The following is a 17,658-nucleotide window of genomic DNA, read 5'->3' as shown; positions in this document are numbered from 1 at the left end:
CACTGACATCTTAACACCAAGATGACTAATTCCATTTTATCAAAAGAATTTAAACCAAAATAGCTTTATTTCTGGAATGTCAAATTGAGTCATTTCATGAAACACAGATGTATTTAATATTGTAATTCTTGTTATATTACTGTTAATACAAATGATTTGAATGAGAGTAACATCTGGTGTTTCATATATACTCATCATCATCACAGATATTAGTATTAAGAGAGATTAATGGATTGGTATACACCCTAATGATATCATCAGAGACAAATTCTTATCCGCACCCTTTTAATAATTATCTGAATTGTGAAATTTGAATGGTCGCCAACTAAAGATCGCATGTTAGTTAAAGACTCTATAATGTATAATTTCTGTCAAAGTTTAATATTGTTATTCCTTACTCAAAATGCTGAAATAATATTGGTATTGGTAATAACTGTCAGGGAAGGTTTTTGTCCATTTTGTCCTTGTTTGTATGGCCATATACAAATGTAAACACATACACCTTTTTCGTGCAAATCATGGAAAATGTAACACTAACAGGACTATGCAAGCGGGGACAGTATTATGCATTTGTAGTACATTGGCATACAGAGGAAATGTTTTGCAATTATTTGGGTATAATTTTTAACCACAATTCCTATACTATGACTCTGTACTGTAGCTTTATCCAATGTATGCATTTTAACCACATTTTTAGTCCAATGTCGCATGAGAAAAGAACCCAACAGTCAAGAGTTCAACATGGATCCGAGATGTCAGGTGTGAAAGCACACTTTTAACAGCGACTATAATGTGCACACATACACAGCAAAAGGCAGCGTTTTAATTTCAATGAAAATAAAATTGATGTCTTGTATTACTTGAAGTTACTTCTAAACATTACACTAAAGCCCAAAATTTTCTGCTTTACAAAGCCTCTTTTCTCCGCTTCATAAATTTTGCGATAACGATTTGCCTACCTTACTACTTACTGTAGTCGTCCTTCTTTTTAGTCTTTTTTTAATGTCTTCATTGAATTTCAACATTAATAATTGTTTAGTATGTTCCTCGGCAAGAGACTCTCTTCTTAATTTTGCTTTTTTAAGCTTTTTTCAGTTCATTTTTTCTCTTTTTAGCAAAACTGCTTTTTCCATGTTTCTTGACGAATTCCACAATTTTCGTGGAAAATCGGCAACGCGGAGGGCTTCTAGCTTTACATTACACAAATATAAAGCGATATAAGTGAATATTTAGTGACTGTGGCTTTAAAGCATGTCATTGTGTGTGTGACCGATCATTATTAACAAACTAGGCTGGGTATCACAGGCCAAATCAATTCACCCTTAAGCTATTATATTCAACTAGAAAATCACAGGTCAAAATACCGATAGAATTTTATCAACTGCACATATATACATCCATATCAAAACGATGCACTTGTCGGCTGCTACATGTGTCTCATTTCACATAATAGCTAGGAATAAATACCAGACTCATCTCAAGTGGACGTCACTTCAAAACATCCCCAGGTCACATAGTTTAGGAACATGTTCTCTGTATTCCTAAATCAAGTGACTTTGGTATGATTTAAGGTGACCTCCACTTGAGATGAGTCTGGTATTTATTCCTAACTATTATGTAAAATGAGACACATGTACAATGTAGCAGCCGACAAGTGCATCGTTTTGATATGGAAGTACACATATTATACTTTACTATGTAGTATTATTTACTCATCAAATCGTTATTATGAAATTACAATAGCAATCACTCACGACCCAGATTCACGAATTCAGTTTTCATCGACTAAGTAATTGATATGCCCTGAAAGGTACACTTTACAAATGAATCTCTATTGTAATACAATGCAAATCTATTTCAATCAGAGTGACCTAGCCCTAGGTTTATATCTATTCCAATTGATATTATTTGATTATACTACTAGGCAAGTGTATCCTCATCCCACTCGGTTTGATTTTACGGGCAATGCGGTAAAGAAAGCATGACGATAAATCGTCATTTAATATGATAATAAAATCTTGTAACAAAAATAAAATTATGCCAAATACATATGCACGATTTGACTGCTTTCACCCGATTTGCAAATCCAATCGTAATTTTGAAAGAGAATAACAAATAGCGAAATAATTAAGAAATAAGTAGAAAAATAATAATAATATTGAAATATTAAAATGTATTAAATTATTAAAACATTAACAAATTAACCATAAAAAATAAAAATAAACAAATAAACAAACAAATAAATAAATAAATAAATAAATAAATAAATAAATAAATAAATAAATAAATAAATAAATAAATAAATAAATAAACAAACAAATAAATAAATAATAAAATTTAACCACAAAGATTTAAATTGTTGCAATTATCTTTAAGTTTATGTTTGAATTTTTAAGGAAATAAATAATAGTATGCATGCAACCAAGCTGTCAACAAACCAAACAAATGAAATAATGCATAATAACTAGATTAAACAATGGGTTCATGTACTTTTCCAAGATAACTGATGAACAAATATCATAAAGTGAATCGATGGCATGTCAGTTATATACTAGTCTGCAATAGTCATCATGTAATCAATTGACTGATATGTACACCATTGCCAGCAATATATTATGCCATATATTAGTTACAATAACCATATTGTAATCAAATATGGCTGCCTCTCACTAATATTCATAATATTATCATTACATAGTTCAAAATGAATTAAATGAAAAATAAATTGATTATAAATATGTGCATGTTTTCCACATAAACAAATAGACTATTACAAAACAGAGTCAAGAAATGTGTAGTCATACAAATTTACTTATGTCAGTTCAAAAGATATTGCCAGCTTTCTGTCACAAAATGTTTTCAGAGGGTAAATGTCACTACGGATTTTTGGAAAGAGCTGCACTAAAGAAATTAACAGCAAATGAGATGAGAAAAACACAAACAATTCTTTTTTCAGCAAATTCTCTCAAAAGTATTCATTTATGCGATCTTATAAGCATCTATTATGTTGAAACAGTTGCTTTCAATACACCACATTATCATCATATGAATTGACTGATGGTACCACAAGTCCATGACCTACCATATGAGCCCGTAGCAAAAAAACCCAGATTTCTGTAAAAACAACTTATCAATGCATAATCTGTTGAAACAAACAAATTATGTACCCAAATAGTAACTAAATTATACTTCGTATATTATAGTTTGCAATAAACATTAAAATACTTAATTCGATAAAGTGTCATACTCAAAAATTCAAGGTGGGCAAACAAATTTTCTTAACAGTTACATCCATTAAGAGCGGGATTAAGTCAGGAAACTTGGGCAAACCACCAGGAATACTCCCAATTGGATGGGTAAATAACAACATTGGCAACCCTACAATAGCAAGTAAGGCAAACCACACTGAATCCTGCTATGATTGCAATCCCTAGGAGCAAACTTAATAGTAAACTCAAGGATTCCTCAATGTAATTAGGCTATAGACTGAATGCTGTGCGGCAACACAAATTTCTACCTAACCTGATTTCAATGTTGATCTTTGAATTAGCTTGCTATCGTGGGTGCACAAATGTACTACCTCGAGAGATTATGTGTTTTACTCAAGTGAAGGAAAAACATTCACTCTATTTTTCATGGTCTTGGATTCAACCCAGCCTTCATAACCAGAAGCACTAAGATTTACTTATGTGCAGAAAACCTGCACATCCTGGCTATGTACATTGTCAGTTTTAGTTAATATAACTGTTCAATAGATACCCACTGTAGAATTTTTACAGTTTTTCTTGAAAATGTGGCTATATTTATATTCAAAATACAATAATTAATTATTGAGCTTGTGTGTGTGACGTACTTTTCCTTCCTAGTTCTGTCTCCTGAAATGTACATAATTTTTATGTACAGTAGGGGGAAATAACAAACAAACAAACACATACTACAAAAAAATTTTATAGAATAAAAGTGTGATGTATGATGAAGCAAAGTTTTAATTAAGCACAAAAATATTTTCAAATAACAAAACATAGAAAGAGATAACTGATGCCAAAATATGGTTATTTGCCCGTATATGTAGATCCCTCTCCAAGGGGTAGGGGGTCGGTCAGTTGGTCTAATTTTTCTTTCAATAATTTGTAAAAATGTCATAAACAAAACATGTATTAGCGCAATAAATATCCCAAATAGGTATGATTTGGGATATTTCTCTAGTGTATACTATACCACTTCATTCATGTTTTTAAACAGTTTAGAAGTGTGAAGATACTGTTTACAAAACTTTTCAGGATGCCAATCATTTTGAAAGAAAAAAACTTTTTCTGGAATTTCCAAAATTATGGACGGTACTTTTTTCAGTCAGTCGGATGAGAACAATCAAACAATTTTTTTGAGACTGATGTTTATTTTATTTTAAGACATGCTTGTTCCTTTAAAAGTATGATGTTAAAAAAACACATATGCAAGGTACCCATACTACATATCAATAGTGCAGATGTCTTACTTCACACAACTACTGATATGATCACATGTTCAAGTTGCTTAATCGTCATTTTTATCATCAACTTATTCTGTAATATTTTATTTATATCCAGTTGCTTTTTAAAATTATAGTATGAGCACAATATTTAAGGTTCCTTTGGAAGCCAAGTCTGTATTAAACTTCCATTTACACACGTAATCCTTAGCAGCAGACCATATTGGGTGTTAAGCTAGGAATGTTGTAATCGTCCATAGCATTTACTCACACATACATAATGGGAACATGAATCATCAACTATTCCACATAACCAGGGGTCATTTCATACATAGTATAAAGTAAATCATTGTAAGTTACAAGTACTTTTCAATGATGCATGTTAATGGTAAAACTCTTTGGGGGTATGAGACCTTTTCATGCGTTGCAGAAACTTTTTCAGGAATGAGTCCCTGGGCTCTTTTAATTGCCAACAGCATGTGCAAACTTTTACAGGAATGAAGGTTTCGGGACCAGGTCTCAATAAATCTTATATTTTAGTAGCATCACTCTTTTCTTGTACCAAGTATTTCTAAAAGATTAGTTCTTTTGTTTAATGCTGATTAACTGTCACACATACACACACCCACATGTAATCACCTCCAAACATGGATGCCATTTAGGACTATGCAAACACAGCCGTCTGAATCCGTACTCAATTGAAATACCGAGGACGTTTACGCCATTTTTGTACAGGACATAATTCACAATGCAGACCTCCTTGAACTGAAGACGGTCCCCCCTTGCAGAGAGTTCCACGCTTTAAAGGACCTCACTTTTTCAAATAAATCTATCAGAAGCACCCTGTATAGGATTCCTGTTGCCGTATTTTAATCCTACACGTATGGGCACTACCGGCTAATTATCTGCCTCTAAATCTAAGAACTATTTTGATTGGTTGCAAAGAGGGCTAATATTATGTATTGAGCCAATCAAAGATATGGTCTGAAGGGGATTAAGCATAGAATTGCTCAGAGATATAAAAGCTCTATATTGATTGGTTACTTATTGATTATATCATTTAATTAACCAATCAGAGGTTTTGTAAGAAAACTAGCAATGTGACAAGCATCCCTTAGAACCAGGCCCGTCGCAGGATTTTTTTGGGGGTGCTGATTTTGAAAAAGTGGACTTTTTTCAAGGGGGGGCGATTTTGTGAAAAGTGGACTTTACCCCAAAAATTTGGACCTTTCTTGACCAAAAAAAGGTAAAAACCCTGATTTTTTTGCTCGCTACGCTCGCAAATTCTTAAATTTTTGGACTTTTTGTACACTTTTGCAAATTTGGGGAGGTGCGGTCGCACCCCCCGCACCCCCCCTGCGTACGGGCCTGCTTAGAACTAAATTCATGTAAATTGTGGGATAGGCTTTTACGACAGGAATTCATAACAATTAGTGGGTTTTTTAGCGGGTTCGCCGTCGGACAAGTTTAGAACTGTCAATTGTCAAGTTTAGAACTGACAGTTCTAAACTTGTCCGACGGCGAACCTGCTAAGAAACCCACTAATTGTTAAATTCATGTACTTACATCTGGAGTAATTGCTTTGAAGACGGGGATGTCCATCATTGTGATCTGGCTCTGAAAAATAGAACATTAACATAGCGCATGTTAGTATCTCATCAGCAAACTTTTATTTGGAATATACAAGTTTTATAATGGGAAAAAAGGGAAGGGAAGGAAAGAACAAAATAACAGCACCAAGACTGTACAGACTGTTTTTGTTTTCATATGTTTGATACTTCCATGGACAAAATGACATCACACATCTGGTATGTGTATCCCATGTCTCAAGGCATCCTATGCTATTGGAATTTCATTCATCTAATATTTCTTGGCACACATCCAAACTATTAATAAGACTTGTAACACCTCGTTATACTATTCACTAAGAGTATAGGTCAATGTATCAAACCTCAAAGGAAGTTTGGAACTGTCACCACAGATTCCTTCTATAACCTGTGCTGTCACCCATCATATCGATAGCTGTTATCGGAAACCCACATTTCAAAATATGTGTGATAAAATAAAGACAATAATACCAGATTCGTAAATTTTTGTCACATAAAATCATTATTATATGTGTAAATCCCAGGTACAAAGACTTAAAAGATCTTAATGTATATTTTTAAAGATATTATGCCTCAAATATTTGCACTTACTTAAATTTACTTTTAAAGTCCCCGGAAAAAAATATATATAAACACAAACATTTTGAGTACTTTTATAACTACCATAATAAACTTTCAACATTGTCCTTATCTATCTAGATGAGTAATCATGTTTGACTTTAATTCAACTTGTGGTGTACGTGTGACAATGTTGAAATCATGCAATCATCATCAAGATTGTGTAAACTTCAATGCAGTTCGTATAAAGTTGGTGTAGTAAATTATCTAGTATCATAGGCATCAATCCTGGAAGGCATGGGGTTGTGTGATGTGTCTCCCCTCACTTTTTGAAAAGCTATCCATTGTTTCTTCTTTTCAGCCTCTTTTGACAATTGAGACCAAATGTCCCCCTCTCAGTTTTCAAGACGGATAGATGCTATTGATATTAATATAGCTTCAAAGATTCACCAAACTAGTAGAAGCATGCATATATACCGAATGTGTTGTTTATCTGGATTCTTGAATGAATCTGTGTTTAAGCAACTACATGTACATAACAAACTTGACTCCCTGTGCCTAAAGTCAAATACCATTGATACTATTATTAAAGGGAAACATTTGATGATGTCTTATAAACGAAAGTCATTTCATTAGTGGGGGAAGGGGTCAAAAACTCTGATTACGTTTGTAAAAAACTAGTAAACTAGAGCGGTTCTCGGGTTTCGCGGTTTTCGGCATTTGCGGTTTGTGGTTCAGGTTGGTTGGTGGTAATTGGGAACCTTGTGTGATCCTGATTACTGGTTTTTGATGTGCATTTTGGGTTGTATGTCGAGTTTCTGTTCAGAACCTTGTGTGATCCGAGTGTGTGTAATGTGTATTATGGATTGATTTTGAGGTGTAAGAGTTGTATGTGTTGTGTTGTTTATGTTATGGAATGTAGAAATGGACATTTTATAAATAGGATTGGATATTGGGGTGGCAACTATGTATAGATGGGTTTGTTGTTATTTGTGTACATCCATATGAAAAGGTTGCACTTGATGGTTGTATATTTTTTTATTTCATAATAGTTTGGAATGAATACTAGACTCATAGCATGTGGAGGTCACTTCAAATCATGGTTAAGTGACATGTTAAGTGAACTGGAATGAGCGTTTCGACAGCATTTTTGTGGGACATGAGATCACATCAGACCTATTGAATTGCATTCTGAATACGAAGAATGTCTTTCTGATATCGAATAATTTACATTTTATGAAATTTATGATATAATACAAATGTTATGACAAATTATTAAAGTTTGATTTTTACCTTTCTTAATATTGAAGAAATGGATTTTTTCCCCCAAAAGACTTAATTTTTGTTGGTGTTTTGGGGGGAAAAATCCATATCTTCAATACGAAAGGTCAAAATTTTCAATTGATTGTGGGCTTTTTATTCCACCTACATAAGCTTCAATTATAAATCATCAGATGTATAAAATTTCAATATCAAAAATATCAATTTTTAAATGATTTGCCATAAAATGTGTATTACATTGCGAATTTCAAAAAATCAAAATTATTTGACATCAGAAGGACATTCTGCGTATTCAGAATGTAATTCGATTGGTCTGATGTACTCTAATGTCCCACAATAAATACTGTTGAAACGTACATACCCCTTCCCTTAAGGAATGTTTTGTATTTTTAAACTATGTGACTTGTGGATGATTTGAAGTGACTTTTTTATTGAAATGTCTGGTTTTTATTCATGGCTATTATTTGAAATGAGAGATATATGTATGAGCCCTCAAGTGCATGCTTTTGATATGCATGAACACATGTATGGAATGTATAATTGTTGATAAAATACTGAGTAGTTGTTGATTATAATTTAGAGAATGTTTGTTCTGTTTGCAGGTTGAGTTTTTTTTGTGAAGGTTTGTATTATATGTTGAATGTGTGTTTAGAATGTTATGTAATTGTTAATATGAAGTTGACTTATAGTTGTTAATATGTGTTACTATTGTTTCTTAAAAGGGATAAATAAGATGAGACAAAATAAAGAATCTGAAGTTGGAAATATTAGTTTAAGCATATAAATTTATTTGTTCTGGAATGACGTTACAAAAGTTAACATAATTGCACAGAGTTTTATTTAATTTATGAACAGTGTATTAAAGCTAGAATGTACGATGGCCTTGAGGTATGTTTTTATATGTGTCACATTGACTTGTGAGGTAATTTTTGGATTGTTTGACACCCAATTGGTATGTGTGTAGAGTGTGGCTATAATTTTAGTTGAAAAGTTCTAAATAGGATTGTTTGGTGGTTGTCGACTTGTGGTTGAATGATTGAAGAAAATGGGAATGGGTGGTTGTCGTACATTGTAGCTTTAAGGCCTTTGTTTTGAATACGTATATACTGTCTGTCTAGTTTGAAGTACATAGTATTGATGCGGATTTTACATTGTGCTGACTTTGAAGGCTGAAGGCAGACATAGCTGCAGCATAGACGCAGTGCTGTTTACATGCTTTGTATGCGCTTTGTCACTTTGTACTTCAGAGTGGACAAACTGTAGTTTCAGAACTATTCTTTTAGAAAGGTTGGAAAAATTTGGCATAGAATGTTTTAATGTTGGGTTATTTAAAGGACATATCGACCCTGGACCAAAACAAGCATATTTAAGCACTGTAGGCCTACTTTAAATATGCTTTCTAAACAACATTCCAATGTGCGACATTTGGAATGACGATAAAGTACATTTAAAGTACAAATAAAGCACAATGGCCAGAAAAGTACATGTAAAGCATACTGAAAAAACCACATTTAAAGTACTGTACTGTAATTGTACTTTATAAGCAAACAAGCATATTTAAAGTACTGTGCTTTAATTATACTTTATACCAAAACAAGTATTTTTAAAGCACTGTGCTTTAAATATGCTTTCTAAACAACATTCCAATGTGCGACATTTGGAACGACAATAAGTACCTTTAAAGTACAAATAAGTCACAATGACCAGAAAAGTACATTTAAAGCACATACTGAAAAAAGCATATTTAGAGTACACTGTGCTTTAATTGTATTTTATACCAAACAAGCATATTTAAAGTACTGTGCTTTAATTATACTTTATACCAAAACAAGTATATTTAAAGCACTGTGCTTTAAATGTGCTTTCTAAACAACATTGCAATGTGCGATATTCGAACGACAATAAAACAAAGTACCTTTAAAAGTACAAATAAAGCACAATGACTAGAAAAGTACATTTAAAGCATACTGAAAAAAGCATATTTAAAGTACCGGTACTGTGCTTAACGAGGTTCCATACCATATACCAGTAAGCCTATAATTATAAGCTTACCACATATGGAGCTTATCAAAGTATTGGTAACACAAGTATGTTTACATGCAAGTATACATGACCAGTAACTATCTCCTGTAATCAAGCTTCTATTTGTAAGTCCATTAAGTCCTTTGTCTTCAGTAAGTTATAAGTTTATTTGCTCTGATTATTGGTAGGAAAGAAAGTAGAATATTGAGGTAGTGGTACTACATATTTTGGGTATACCCTGGCAGAAATTGGATATAGTTTTGATAATATCAAAATTGTATCAAAAAGTAGCCTACTGTATCAAAAGTATATCAAAATGGGACATTTTGATATATATAAAAAATGTATCAAAATATATCAAATTGTATCAAAATATATCAAAAAGTATCAAATTGTATCAAATCATATCAACTTTGATACAATTTGATACACTTTCAAGATTTGGATACGGTTAGATACTTGCAAAAAATTTGATACAATTTTATACACTTGAAAGTGTTTTGATACCATTTGATACACTTGAAAGATTTTGATACAATTTGATACACTTGAAAGATTTTGATACGATTTGATACACTTGCACAATTTTGATACAATTTGATACACTTGAAAGAATTTGATACAATTTGATACACTTGAAATATTTTGATACAATTTGATACACTTGAAAGATTTTGATACAATTTGATACACTTGAAAGATTTTGATAGGATTTGATACACTTGATTGTTCAACAGCCAGGTTTTTTTGATACACTATATTTTGATACTAGCTGATATCATATGATAACAGGATGTATTCCTATTTCCAAGTGTATCAAAAACTAATGCATCTATTTATACTTTCTTGAAGCAGCGTAACCCCATCAATGAAACGCTGATCTTCCTTAGGGCCCGATCAAAATCTGTATCAAAATTATATCAAAAATAGATTGTGATTACGGCAATAACATCATACATTATACCCTGCTGCACATACAGAATTAAATAAATTAAATACGGTATTGCAAACATAAATTATGTATCAGCTCTCTGTAATATACATGACATCTTGGTTTGTTTAAATTAACCATTTAAATAAAATCTTTCTGAATATAAGTTTCATGACTGGGGCTGGAGTCTGACCCCTCATATCTGACAAAACTCATTTAAAACCAATGTCAGCGATACAGTGTTCAGTCTACACATCTTAAAATGCATTTGCGACAAACAGCATTGACAATAGGTAGTCCAGAACACTCTTACATATGTATTTATGTCGGAGTTTCTTAATTATTTTATTTACATTTTCATGTTTTTAACTCGACATTGTGGCCCCAATCTTCATGATATACATGTACCCATATTTTCATGATTGTGGGAAAAATAGTCTTAAAGTTTGTCACTCATATTCCTTATTAAAAAACGGTATCCCTAATGAAAAGTTCTGAATCTGATGAATCCATTTTCCACAATTAAGACTGTGAGAAAAACAGTCTTTAAATTTATGTTTTTCATGATTTGTCATCAATTGGAGGCATTTGTTTTTTGCATGTCTATCTTCGCTACTGTTTTGCTGGGCTGATAAATGTATTCTATCATCATGTTCCATTGTAGTTTGCAGAGCTTGGGTCCCATTTCAGCAGCAACTGAAAGGAAATTGTACATAAAATTACGAATTAGTTTAACTTAAAAATTTAACAAAATTAATATCTTATTGCCACTTACACATCTGGCCGCTTTTCCAAAACAACTGAAAAAATATTTTGTGTCAACGAGAAATTCATAATCATCAAGGGTCTATGGTTAGCCAGGTATTTCCACATCACTTGTTTAGAGTCCGCCAGAGAAGGATACAAACATACATATACATTACATGTAGAGTACTGTCTTAACTTAACCCCTCCCCCTTTTTTCCCCTTAATTTTTATATCAAAACTGAGATTTTTGGTATTGGCATAAAGCTCATATTTTACTCGTTAAGATTAGTAAAGTAATACTAAAATTTATCGCCTGAGATAAATTTCGTTTAGTTCATAATCTGCATATCCTGTGAGGCATTGCTTCTCATCAAAACTGCACGAACAAGCAACTCAAAATTTGGAAACAATAATTTTAATGGTACATTTTTTTGTAAAGTCTCAATATGTACATTGTATAAGAATACTAAATATTTTACCATGTCCCTTCCTTTAAGGGATCCAAAATGAGCGTTTATTGCGTTTCGACAGTATTTTTTTGGGACATGAGAGCACCTCAGACCTATCGAATTGCATTCTGAATACGAAGCATATCTTTCTGATATCAAATAATTTTCATTTTTTTAAAATCACAATATAATACAAATTTTATGACAAATTATAAAAATTTGATATTTTTCAAATTTTGATATATAACAGTCATCGAAGTAAATTATATAAATCTAATGATATATTCTGAAAGTGTATGTAGCAGGGAGGAAAAGCCGACGGTCAATTGAAAATTTTGACCTTTCATAAATCATCAGATTTATAAAGTTTACTTCAAGTACTGTTAAATATCAAAAATATAAATTTTTAATGATTTGCCATAAAATGTGTATTAAATTGCGAATTTCAAAAAATCAAAATTATTTGATATCAGAATGACATTCTTCATAATTCAGAATGCAATTCGATATGTCTGATGTGCTCTAATGTCCCAAAATAAATACTGTCCAAACGTTCATACCCCAGCCCTTAAGTTTTGACTTTTAAAAGCTAAATTGCACTAGCAGCAGTGGTTTTAATATTTAGAAGCAAAAATGTGTTTCACAGAATCACAGTGGACGAGAACCGTAAGTATTTCAGACTTAAAATTTCACTGGGATTTATGAGAAAAATAAAAGAATTTTCTTCAGATTCAAAAAGCTCCATTTTGAAATGGATAAAGCGGTTTTAAATACCGTACCTTTGGTAATCCTCCAGACTACAGTAGTGATTTATATGTTGGTGTTTGGTGTTGCCACAGGTATAGAACTTCACGGTTGCATATCACAGAACCTGTATGAAAAATAAATAATTAAAATTAAAATGGTATTTTAAAAACTATCTAGTCTCTTGTGTTGGTGTTGGCCTTTTGGTTCGCGGAGAGACAGTCATTTTACTGGGTCAGTCCATCTCAAATCACCAAATGGGTTGGCTGGTCACCCTCTCAGGTTTTATTTAAAATCACTTATAATTATATCATAGCCCTATGTGCCCAATGAACACATTTCAATCGGTAGGTCTATACTCTTTGTTGTTTCCGAGAACCGCCTATTAAATATTGGATCAGACACCCCCTTGTTGCTCATGCGCGTAGAGACCTACCATTTGAAATGTGTTCATTTGGCACATGCCACCCGGTTACCAAACCCTAACAGGGCACATAAACATGACCGTCATGTGTGCAACCCAGTTTCAAGCATCAGCTTTTGCAAAGTGACGATCAACATAAGCAGCTGTTGCAGATGGAAAATTTATAGCATCGATAACCATGACGTGTGCGAGTGAGCATCAACATGTTGTACATAATTTTTGGGCCACCCGATTATCCTAAGTTACCAAACCCTAAGGGGTGGTGCAATAATTATGTGTACCCCGGGGTGAATTATAGGGGGGCAAAGATTTTTGGCAGGCCAAAAGGGGGGGGCAAGCATTTTTTGGCAGGTCGAAAGGGGGGGTCAAGCGATTTTTGGCTGGTCGAAAGGGGGGGGCCAAGCAATTTTTGGCACAGATATTTTGGGCACCGTTTCTATATTACGCCCTAAAAGGCGAGGGAAAACGTTATGAACACGCTCAAATATGCAAAATTTCCTGCTCACTTTCTCTTTCGCATTATATGTTAAGACAATTTAAGGTTTTAAATTGGGTTCCCCAAAATCTTGCATGTGTAAGGGGGGGGCAAAGATTTTTTGGCACGTCAAAAGGGGGGGGGGGGGCAAAGGTTTTTTGGCACGGCGAAAGGGGGGGGGGCAAGCGAAAGGGGGGCAAGCGATTTTTGGCAGACCATTTTGAGAATTCACCCCCCCGGGGTACACATAATTATTGCACCACCCCTAACAGGGCACATAAACATGACCGTGATGTGTGCAACCCAGTTTCGAGCATGAGCTTTACGCAAAGTGACGATCAACATAAGCAGCTGTTGCAAGGGGTAAATTTTGACGATCGATAACCATGACGTGTGCGAGCAAGCATCGAACATGTTGTACATAATTTTTGGGCCACCCGATTATCCTAAGAAGTTATCAAACTCTAACAGTGCACATAACCATATGACGTGTGCGAGCGAGCATCGAACATGTTGTACATAATTTTTGGGCCACCCGATTATCCTACCATGACGTGTGCGAGCGAACATGTTGTACATAATTTCAGCTTTACATAAAGTGACGATCAACATATTAAGCAGCTGTTATCATGTACGGTACATCATCTACGTGTCTACCTCCAGTCCATATGGCATGGTATTAAAATTAGTAAAACCAAAGTATACATTAGAATTGAAGAGGCATATTGACGTTACATGATGGGAACATAGTCGTTATCATCAATGATCATTATTACTAATAACTATTACAATCATTCCCATCATATTTCCACCGCAAGGTTTCCATATACCTGCACCATGCAAGGAACTGCAAGTGCAAATGCAATACAAAAATAAGACAAAAGTTTGTACTTTTATATGACAAAGTTAGCATGACATGGCCATAATCATGTAATGTTTGTTCATGATGTTGTTGGTCTATCGCAATAATTATTATTCTGCGTTTGTAATTGACAAAATTACGAGATTTATCATCATGATCATTCATGGAGCCGGGTGCAGAATTCGTAACATTTAAGGTAAATAAAGCCAACGCAACGATTTGGATCGTTTATCTTGAATCGATCGGTTCCTTAATTCTCCTTCTAAAAATATCATGATTACCTACCCATACCAAAACGTATTCTAATGAAGAAATTATTTCTGATCAAAATCGACTGTCTACCAGGGCTGTCAACTTTTTGGAATTGCTTGGCGTGAGACAAGCGGCGTACCGGGATTTGACGACTCCAATGTTAATTTTGTACCATGCTCGAGAATGTGAATAGCTGGGGGAGGGGGGGGGGAACAAATTATTCATGACGATGCATGAGATTTTGCTCATTTTCCAGCTTTTAGCGTGAGATTTACTACCTAAGCGTGAGATTATACTACCTTGGCGTGAGACCGTGACCCAATGCGTGAGACTCACGGCCAATGCGTGAGAGTTGACAGCCCTGCTGTCTACGACATTCGCCTTGATCGCAAGCGCTTGCAAGCAGTCAGTTGCTAGGCGTAACGACATTTTGTTTTCACTACAAAACAAACTTTATTCCTTTTGATCAGATGAACCGTTACAAACGGTCTCTCAGATAGCTACCGTCAAGACACAGATAAAACGAGTTGCATACGTGCCGTTAGGATTCTGAACACGTTCTGAACACGGAATAGGCGAACACGTTAGGCAAGCCGTTAGGACTATAAAATGAAGTCAAGCCCGCACAAAGCTAGACAAACATTGACATTGACCAAAATGAACTCGAAAACATTGCTAAATGACCGAAATATTGATTAAAATGAATCCGAAAACATTGCTAAATAGACCATGTCACAGTGCCGAGCAGAGAAATGTACGAATTTAAATTAACCGAAAATGTTTTCGCGAAATTGCATTGCAGTAGGGGTAGGTTAAACAGCCTTTTAAAAAGGGTGATGTTTCATATTTCTTAGGGAACAGGCTAATTTGATGCAGTATGATCTCCTGAGCATTTTGACACCATTTTCATCCAAATCGGCCAAAAAATGAGTTGGTGCCGGCCAAAACAAGTATTTGGACAGGGGGGTCTGTGGGGGGTCTGAAAATCAATATTTTTGACAATAATCATTATTATATGCCTAATTCTGTTACAGTTGGTACTGATTTGTATGTAATTGATGTCTAGAATTCCATTTATGAAAGTTGCATAAAAATTGGAGTTGTCGTTTTCTTAAAATGGCTGTTTTACGTCCAAATATGGATGTGAGGGCGCTTTGCATAAAACACGCACACGTTCTTTTCACAAGAAATTTTAATGATGCCAGTTTGAAGATAATCACATGTGGCATATCCTCAAGAAATTTGGACATTGTATTGCTTTTCGTTTGACCGTGGTACCATTTTTCGTATTCTCAGGAAGCCTTCCATTGAAATGTACACGTTTGAAAGTGCATTGACCCCTGTACAGTTAAATGGGAGCATTCTATGAAATATTCAAATGGCCGCCAAAATCAAACCGTACTATGTAAACTGCTCAAATTTCTTGAGCAGGTACTAACTATGATTATATTCATACGTACATCATTTAAATTTCCGTTTGAAAGATCGTTTGCATATTTTATGCAAAGCGCCCTCACATCCATATTTGGACGTAAAACAGCCATTTTAAGAAAACGACAACTCCAATTTTGATGCAACTTTCATAAATGGAATTCTAGACATCAATTACATACAAATCAGCATCAACTTTAACAGAATTAGGCATATAATAATGATTATTGTCAAAAATATTGATTTTCAGACCCCCCCCCCCCTGTCCAAATACTTGTTTTGGCCGGCACCAACTCATTTTTTGGCCGATTTGGATGAAAATGGTGTCAAAATGCTCAGGAGATCATACTGCATCAAATAAGCCTGTTCCCTAAGAAATTTGAAGCATCAGGATTCCTTAACCCACCACTAAATTTGCAGTTCCTTCAAAGTTCTTCAACTAAAATGTATACCAAAATCATTAAATATTAGTAAAATTTATCAAGAAGTATATTTAAGTTTGGAAAAATACGGTATAGCTATCATAATGAATTTTGCCTATTATAAAACAGGCCACAACTGATGAGCGTAAACCACAACTGATCACAAAACACATCAAGCGCAAAAGTCCCAATAGCTACCGTCAATAAATTTCCATAGTCCATAATTATACTTATCAATAAATCATAATTATACTTATCAATAAATCATAACAAAATTGAAGAATATCATACTTTGTCCACCTTGCGTTTAGATGATTGCAGAATGAAGATGATCAGAAGAACTATAATTTAAAGATGATTTCTTGGAGATGATATCGTGGAGATGATTTTTTTCGCATCCGTCAACTTGGAGTCTTGGAGAATTCGATCAGCTGTGACAAAGAGGGACGCTTCTTTATTACCCGACGCCACTTGAAAACACTTGAAATATAGGTGTGGGCAAAACAAGAACCCCAAAAACCCCATCGCCAAATGATATTGAAGATGCTGCAATGTTACGTAACGGTTCAAGTTCATCGATTAGCTATCGATTCCCTATCAATTCGCTCAACTCTATATATGACTCATGATTAGTCATCTCCTAAATGGAGGCTCATGGGAAGATATGTCAATTTAACATGCATGATGGGAAGTTTTGTCAATATAAACGGGTTTATTATTTGAAATGCTATACACAAACGAAGTAAAATTGCAAACGAAGTAAAATTGCAAAACCCAATGCATGTTATTATATAATATTTATGTAAAGTAAAAGCGGTAAAGTTTAACCTTGACAGACGCAAGTTCTCCTAAAAATGAATTTATTTCGGTAAAAAAATAATGATCATAGACGGAATGACAATATCATAGACAGAATGAACAATAGTCATAGGCGCAGTTCAACCACCGTGCTTGTTTATCAAATCCACATGGTGTGTAGTAGACG

The 17,658-nt window shown here is 34.0% G+C and overlaps 1 protein-coding gene and 1 long non-coding RNA gene across 5 annotated transcripts in view; both read right to left on the bottom strand.

The window, feature by feature from the left end:
- Window positions 1-17,658, bottom strand: part of LOC140138113 (ras-specific guanine nucleotide-releasing factor RalGPS2-like) — a 65,465-nt gene that overhangs the window by 18,194 nt on the left and 29,613 nt on the right. For all 4 annotated transcript variants that reach the window (XM_072160010.1, XM_072160013.1, XM_072160011.1 and 1 more), the window contains one exon: window positions 6,035-6,085. In XM_072160010.1, the coding sequence (XP_072016111.1) occupies window positions 6,035-6,085 (51 nt within the window). The remainder of the gene's footprint in view (window positions 1-6,034; window positions 6,086-17,658) is intronic.
- Window positions 10,005-17,137, bottom strand: LOC140138112 (uncharacterized). The gene is made up of 3 exons (XR_011856944.1): window positions 16,965-17,137; window positions 12,843-12,934; window positions 10,005-11,563 (listed from the first exon to the last, which is right to left on the bottom strand). It is a non-coding gene; the product is annotated as an uncharacterized lncRNA (long non-coding RNA).

This window comes from Amphiura filiformis, chromosome 17 (genome assembly GCF_039555335.1).
Source record: "Amphiura filiformis chromosome 17, Afil_fr2py, whole genome shotgun sequence".
NCBI lineage: Eukaryota > Metazoa > Echinodermata > Ophiuroidea > Amphilepidida > Amphiuridae > Amphiura > Amphiura filiformis.
Note: the sequence above shows the minus strand (reverse complement) of the source record. Positions and strands in the feature narration are given on the sequence as shown.